The sequence below is a fragment of the Lolium rigidum genome, chromosome 6 (genome assembly GCF_022539505.1).
Source record: "Lolium rigidum isolate FL_2022 chromosome 6, APGP_CSIRO_Lrig_0.1, whole genome shotgun sequence".
In the NCBI taxonomy this organism is placed as follows: domain Eukaryota; kingdom Viridiplantae; phylum Streptophyta; class Magnoliopsida; order Poales; family Poaceae; genus Lolium; species Lolium rigidum.
Window position 1 is genome coordinate 4,856,492 of NC_061513.1, and position 7,958 is coordinate 4,864,449.

A 7,958-nucleotide genomic window follows, 5' to 3' on the forward strand; every position below is an offset into this window, starting at 1 on the left:
ACGTATCTGGCCGGTACTACTTGCCCAAGCCGGTTTTTGGCCCCCAAAGGCCATAAATTTAGGAGTCCCTATTTATAGCATGTTTCTCTCTTTGGCTGGTTTTCTTTTTCCTATCTCTCAAGCTACTCTCCACTATTGTTTTTGACTTTTTGTGATTCTTGCATCTATTTGAGAGAAAGTTTGAGTAGATCTAAAGCCACATTTTGACCAAACCAAATCATCTATTTGTGAGTTAATCTTTGAGATCTAGATCTTGGAGAATTTGGTGTTCCCCTATTTATTCTTCCTATTTTATGCCTCCAATAGTTTTTGTAGGTTTGTTAGAATTCGGGAGAAGGCTTTTGAGCATCTTAGTGGTTTTCTTGCCATTTCATTTGGTGCATCGGTTTGAGTTCTCCCCGGTGTTTCATGGAAGTGAAAGTAAGAAGGTTCTCACTCTTCGATTCTTTGGAACCCTAGAAGGCTTAGTGGTCTTAGTGGTGTTCTTGGAGCCTCTAAATAAGTTGTGGAGATTTCTCAAGCTTTGTGAGGCTTTTGTGGCGAATTTCCTGGGAGGCTCCAATTAAATTGTGGGAGTTGCCCCAAGCTTTATGCGGGTTTGGTGACCACCCTAAAGGTTTCATAGTGGATCGAGAACTTCCCTTTTGGTGGGAAGGCTCGAGGAGAATACAGTGAAGCCTTCGTGGTGTTTGGGGAGTCATGTACCTCCACACCACTCCAACGGAGAGTAGCAATCGCAAGAGTGTGAACTTTGCGATACATCATCGTCTCCGCGTCACCTCCCTTATTCATATACCCGAGCTCTTGTCTTATGCACTTTATTTTGTGATAGCATTCGTGTTTCAAGTTATATATATCATAATATCACATAGTTAGGTGAACCCTATTTATATAGGTTTTGGGCTTGACAAAGTAGACGCTAGTTTTATTTCGAATTTGTTAAGCCCATCTCGTAAAAAAATGTAAACCGCCTATTCACACCCCCCCTCTCTAGGTGGTATTTGTGTCCTTTCACCGCCATACCACCTCTAGCTAGCGCCAAACCCACACCCAGCCCCATCGCCAGATCTTCCCGCCGCTGCTTCCCTCCTCCCATCCCCATCGCCGTTCACTTAAATCCTAAAATTGTCATCCCCCACTAACATTCATCTCTACTACTTATAAAAGCACGAAGTTGCATTGGAAAATAAGATCTCAGTCCTATATCCATGTACATCTAACGCTCCAGATTTATTTGTTCTCCCCACGCGTGTTGTCCCTCTCCCACCTTCCTCCCGAAAATCCCGTCCCCTTCCACCCCGCACGCAGCACACGCCCGGGGCGCTTCCCTCGCTTCGATGGTTTCCATCTCCCCCGCCCACACACGTACTTTTCTATCCCAAACCCTAGCCGCATGCCGTCACGTCCTCGCTCTCGATGCTGCCACCCCAAGTTCGCGCCTCCTCCATCCCAAGATCGCGTAGCTGCTCCTCGAATGCATAGTGTCGTCCTTCTCGCTGCCCAACACACTTTCCCCAGCATCGAGCGCTCCACCTCGCGTCCTCTTCTTCTCTCATCTCGGTGAACTCCATTCCCGCCGCCCACCAGAGAGATGGGCACAGGGTGGGACATGCACTGCAAACTCAGTCAGATGCAAAGATGTGGAGAACCACGTTGTGCCACCACATTTGGAGAGAGAGCAGAGAGGGAGGGGCAGGGGCGCGATGGGTGTGGCTGCCGCGGGGGATGTGCATCGCAGGTGAGCAGGCTGAGGTGGCGTAGCCGCGTGGTTGTGCAGGTGTTTGAGCCATGGCGGAGCTTCTTCTCATCTTCAATTTGGTTGTTGTTGGCTGCTACTTCCAATTTGGTGATCTTGTTCTCAGATTCAGAAACGAGTGCGCTGCCACTGCAATTATATCAGAATCTGTTGCGAGTTTATACTGATTGAGAGTGTGCAGAAAGCAACCATTCGCTACTGATTCCTGTTGTTGCTACTAATTCCTACTGTTCCTACTATGATGTTTGTTCGTACTGATTTTAATCTAAATGTGACTCAAGTTAATTTGTACATATGAAGTCCGCTTGGACTCGGATAGTTTAGAAGTTGACAACAAAACCTCCCCTGGCTCTGCTACGTTTGAATGGCAGATCGTAAGAGACTGGTTCCATTTCTTTCTTGTTCTCTATTTTCGTCTTGTTTGGTGATCTCCAGTGTTTCACGATAGAGTGTCATATCTACTAAATTAGCTTCAACCCACAGATATCTACTAAATTAGCTTCAACCCACTGCTATCGGAATGAGTAGCACGAATCCTTAAATGTTACTAGATTTTTTCTTGCATGTGAATGATACATCAGGTGTTTTCAAATCTTTGCAAATTTGACATGGACCTCCGGTTTATGGTTGAACCATTGATTATGTCCATGCATGTTGGTGCGACAATCTGGCATTGTTATTAGTGCATATGGGTTAGTAGTATGTCCTGTATGCAATTAGTTGTTTTTTGAGTTCTTACTATTTTGTAATCACATAGGTCAATGATATTAGTTGTTTCTGAGGTCTTACTATTTTGTAAGTCTATAACTGAAGACTGGTTCGATGTATCTTTTTATATTTAGCTACATGTGATCTGGAGAGCCTGCAATGCTTATATATCATAATAGGTTTTATTGTTATTGCTATAACTGAAATTATACTCACACGGATCAAGAGGTGCCACATGCTCTTTTCATGATCTATTTGTTTGTCAAGTGTTGTTTTCAGGCGAGTCAGGATATGGTGCAAACAGTGCATTCATCCGACAGGTTTTCGGACTGATGCTAAGTGTAAGTTGTTTATGATTTGCTGATGGTATGAAAAATATTAAACCTGTACCTTCTTAGATTCTTTACTCTATCCATTCATGTCAAACCAAATTATATACCTGAAAGAAAACTTGATATTTAGGAAAAAGTGATACCATGAATAATAAAGCTCACAGGACATAGTAATAAGGGTGAGATGCTTGAGCAATGGTGTATGCTCAACATGTTGATGATCAGTTCAGCGCCTCCTTCTCAGAAGCCTTTGGAATCACTCATCGGACAGGCTTTCGGTCGGTGGAAGGCAGAGAGAAGGCGGTCAGCGGTAGACTGACGAGCGCGAGTATCTGGGAATCTACCCGACGATGCCGAGGTCTCGCTAGAAGAGACAATGGTCACTCATATTGCGCATACGATTTCTCGTGAGCTTCCTGGCATCTTGGCATTATGTACAGGCAAGTTATCCTCCCTGCAAAGTAAATTTGTGCAACGCTCGGCTTTCGAAACTTAATGCTGAATTCTGAACCAAAATAAACACAATCTGAAGGTCTAATGGTCTTCTAACTCTTTTTTACCAGAAAACAGTAGGGGGGACGTTGAGAACTCTTTTTTGCCACAAAACAGTAGGGGGGCGTTGAGAACTTTTATTAGTCATGATTTTAGTTACAAGGTTCATCATTCTGGCTGCCTGCTTTTTGTTGCAAGGAAGAGAAATAGTTTTCAGTTGAAAATATCATTGTTGCATAGTTGTAAGGATGCGGCTGTTCAATTCATTTATGTTTATATGGCGCTATTTTTGTAACCTGCTTTCTGAGTAATGTAACTTGAGATGACATCCTTACATAAACCCCACGAAATTGGCATCTGAGATTGATATTTAGCTTAGATATTACCAAAATTTCCAGGGTTTTAAAAATATTGCACAAACGTAGTTTCCAGTATCATTGACAGATGCCTGACTTTGTGGGTATATATTTTTATTGCGTCATATGTCATTGCACAAATTAGGGTAAAGAGAAGGTGGAAAATTGGCATGTGGATGTCATTAAATTGAACATTGTGATAAATGAGAGCAATTGTCTGAGAGATCCTTTGTTTCTGAAGATACACAGGCAGGCTCTGTCAGATGGAAACAGGCTCATGATTTTCAGAATGATGTGCGTGATCAGAACATTGAATTATTTGAGATGCTCAGTTGTACTATTGTTGATATATGTAATGCTCCTAGGCATGAGGCGGCTATTGTATTTTACAACAGGCAGGGACCTTTAGTTTGTGCTGACTTGATATATATAACTGAGTTCTTGGAAGTTTTGATAAGAATGTTTTATTCTGTTATCAAATTTAATATATGTAGTAATGAAATTCTTTCACCTGTGATACAATTTATAGCAGCTTAAACAGGCTTTGTGCTACTGCGCTGTGAACCTTAACGTTGTTGCATCATGTTTGTACCATGTTCTTTATAATCTTAAATGTATTGTCTCCATAACAACTCATTCTTCACTTGATCTTGGTCAACTAACTTGAGCCGGTTTATTGTGTTTATGATGAGATCCACACCTGCTTGTCACTTGTGCACCCAATGGGTAGACAAGAGATGGGGAAATTATGGGTATGATTCTAAGCTCATAGAAGCAACTTCAAATTCAGGATGAAAACTGGAAGTAAGTACCATCGTAGTTTACACGTCCCTTCCAATGGCAACTTAGTGCATTTTCATTCTGAAAACGAGTACAAGAAATGAAGTACTACCTCTGTTTCGAAATGTAATCCTTTTCATAAAGCTAATTATCTATAAAAAAAGATCACATTTCAAAAGTCAGGTAATAGTATCTACGAGGTTCAATTATATATTTACTTGAGGAAGTTTGTCTAATTGTTTAATATTTGACTTCGAGCAAAACATAGTGTTAAAATTAGACGTGCATTGCACGTGCACTCTTACTAGTTAATATACTATACATGCAAGCCACATCATCTATTTTTTTAAGCCATCCAATTATCCACATCATCAACTTTTAGCCCAACTACATAACCATTTATAGACAGTTTTTTGAAGTTAGCTTCTTGACTATTTACAATTGAATCCTATGTTCCTACAAATAACATCTTATTCCAATCAACTTATATCTTTTTGTTTTTTTACAAAATAGAGTTATCGGAGAAATTCCCGCTGCAACGCGCTGGGTATCCTTCTAGTTGCAAAAGTGATTATCCCCTCGTTCTCGGGCTGGTGTAGCATTTCTAGTTCTGGTTCGTGGCACGCAGAGCCCGCCATGGCCACGGCACATCCGGAACGCCCTTCACAAGAGTCGCAGCTAGCAGTCAGCAGGCCATGCTGGCATGCGTGCAGGCAAGCAAGAGGCTAGGTTTGCACGCGAGCTACCTATGATTGTGCCTAGATCGTGGCTGCGTGTTACTGTTGCTGGCTTGTGTGCGCTGCTCGATCTGTTAGCCAGCTGATCAATGGCGCGCACAACGTGAACATGGCGGGTCCTTGGCTACGACATCCACCACGCTGCCGCTACCGCTGACCATCGTGATGAATACCTCCATCAGGATCAGCGCCATGGTCTTCACATGGTGATCATGGCTACTCCCTTCGTCTTGGCTTTCCAATGATATAATTTTTGTAACGTATATTTCATATTTTATTGACTAAAACAATGATCAAAACAATTTCTTAAAGGACGTGCGCGCCTGTTAATCTGAGTCGGGAGGTAGTACCTCAAGTTGTCGGTCACCTGTGCACGCCTCCGTGACGGCCCCAGCGTTGCTCCCAGCCCACCGCCTGCCCCTCCGCGGAGCAAGTCAATGGAGTGGTGTTCGTCGCGCTGCACGAGATCCCGGACTGACACACAACCGCAAGGGTTATGCCCGGGAAGATCGAGTCTATAGTTTTATACTTCTACCGTTGGCTAGTAGTACCGATTGGTCATCTTCTTATTCTGTTCCGGTGGGTGTCCGCCGCGTCATCGATCCCATGTGCCGTGCCCTACTATTCTAGGCCACGGTCGTTGGCATGGCTCCCCGGAGGGAGGCAGGGAAATATCCGCACGCAAAAGGGAGGGTAGTGGACTGCCGCCAAAGCGCCTCACCGGCGTGGCCGGAGCTGCCATCCTCCCTGGACTTCGAGGCGAGCGGGCAAGGAATCCTGGGCCGCGCGGATGGCGGCAGAAACAAAAATAGAGGAGGCGGAGACTATCACCGATATCAATAATCTCCAGGAATTTTTCTGTAAAAACTTGGGCATCAGTAAATATTACTTCTCTGAATACAATGACCAAAACGACGTCGTGGTACCCAAAGACTAATACAGTTCAGGCATCGCCTCAACTGAAGACTTAACAACTTGGACACGACCCACAGCCTCTCGACTATATTCACGCACATCGCAAGCGCGCGTGCGCGCGCACACACACACCGCTAGCTCCATGGCGTTTATTCGGAAAAGGGAAACTTATAGAGCGGTATACAGTTGTGTGCCATATATCAACGGCGAGTGGATGCTGGGCGACAAACTTATTTATCCATGGGCGCCGTTCTTCTTATATATAATTGATCGAAGCATCGTAGCCGGATCCTGCGACTATGGTTTGTGCTTTTTTGGAAAAGGCACGGCAGGATAGCCACCGCCGGTATAAGGTGGGCCAGTTGAGTAACCTGCATGCACACAAGCGTTTATAACTCATCATTTCCAAACGGAACTGGAACATCCTCCAAGTTTGCTTCTCTTTTTTCCGAACATACAGCAGATTATCAATGGAGCCAAAGGAAAAAATGAGAGAGAGTTGTTGATATGTACCGTAGGTTTGAGCGAGGGCTCTGGCGGCAAGGGCGTCGTGCGCTACGAACGCGAGCGAGGCGAGGATCACGAACACGAACACGGCCAAGGTTCTGGAGGAGAAAGCCATGGTGGTCGACCGGGATGCGTCTGTTCTTCTGTGGTTAGGCGTACTCCATTTATATAGGCGCGCTGGTCTGTGGACCGTGCGTAGACCGGTCAGATTAAAACGCTGCAAAGTAGCACTCCAAAACTGAGCAAGCTGTGGCGGCCTGAATTTTCCAGCAAAAGTCAGCCTCCAAAACCGTTTCGGTCATGCGCTCTCATTATTTTCTTTGACCATTAGGACATGGTCCGACGCAAACAAAGTAATGTTTGTGTCTTGATGGCCGAAAAATGGGTCTACACCTCAACTCAGCAGTCCAATGCAAACTGATCGGGCTATCCGCGGAAATGCGGTCTAAAATTTTTGCGCCGGGAATGGGTCAATTGCTCGGTATTATCCAGACCAAGCTGATTGACGTCTCTTCTGCTTTGTAGTCGCCGCTAGGGGGAGCGAGGAAGATCTCCCAGAGACGGTAAAGTTTTATCCAGAGTGGTGGCTGCTCCACCATGGCCACTAAGTGGACAGGGGTTGGGGATTAGGGTGCATCATCGGTGCAAGGGCCAAGGGATCACACACCACCAGCTTCGGAAAGACCGTCTATGTATCTATCATGATGCTCGAGAGCTGCGTCGAGGCGGACGCGGTAGTCATGGATGTCCTGGACGAGCCAGCCGATGGCGGGTGCAGGGAGGGAAGAGAAGAGAAGTCGCACTAGTAGAAAAATGGGCTTCGGTCCCGGTTGGTAAGGGCCTTTAGTCCCGATTTTTCCAACCGGAACTACGGAATCGGGACTAAAGACACCCCACCCCCAGTTCCGGTTGTGTTGCGAACCAGGACTAAAAGGGTCTCCACGTGGCTGTGCTCGAGCGCTCGGGATGGAGAACCTTTAGTCCCAGTTTGTAACACCAACCAAGAGTAAAGGGCTCCAAGTGGCTGGGCGCCGGTGCTCGGGCTGGAGGACCTTTAGTACCGATTTGTAACACCAACCGGGACTAAAGGCCTCCACGGGGATTTTTTTTCATTCTATTTTTTTCTAATTCTTCCCCCATTCTATTTTTTCTTCATCATTTCTAGTATTTGAGTTATTTAACCAGTTTAGTCTTTAAGTGCACTTATCTCTAGTTAAATTACTTACTCGTGGTCAAACTTTCCGGTTGGTTACTGTCGTTGCCTAATCGACGGTACCTCGGAGGAGGGATCCTCACGAGGGGGAGAAGAAGTAGGGGCCATAGGGCGGAGTGCACACGGGACGGTGGTACGCGAGTTACCCAGCTTCGGAACACC

At 45.3% G+C, this 7,958-nt stretch overlaps 1 protein-coding gene across 1 annotated transcript in view; it reads right to left on the bottom strand.

Moving 5' to 3' along the window:
- Window positions 1-406: 406 nt before the first annotated feature.
- The window catches only part of LOC124662089 (CBS domain-containing protein CBSCBSPB3-like), an 11,703-nt gene continuing 4,151 nt past the window's right edge, over window positions 407-7,958 (bottom strand). The window contains exon 14 of the mRNA XM_047199980.1: window positions 407-492. Coding sequence (XP_047055936.1) covers window positions 407-492 — 86 coding nt within the window. The remainder of the gene's footprint in view (window positions 493-7,958) is intronic.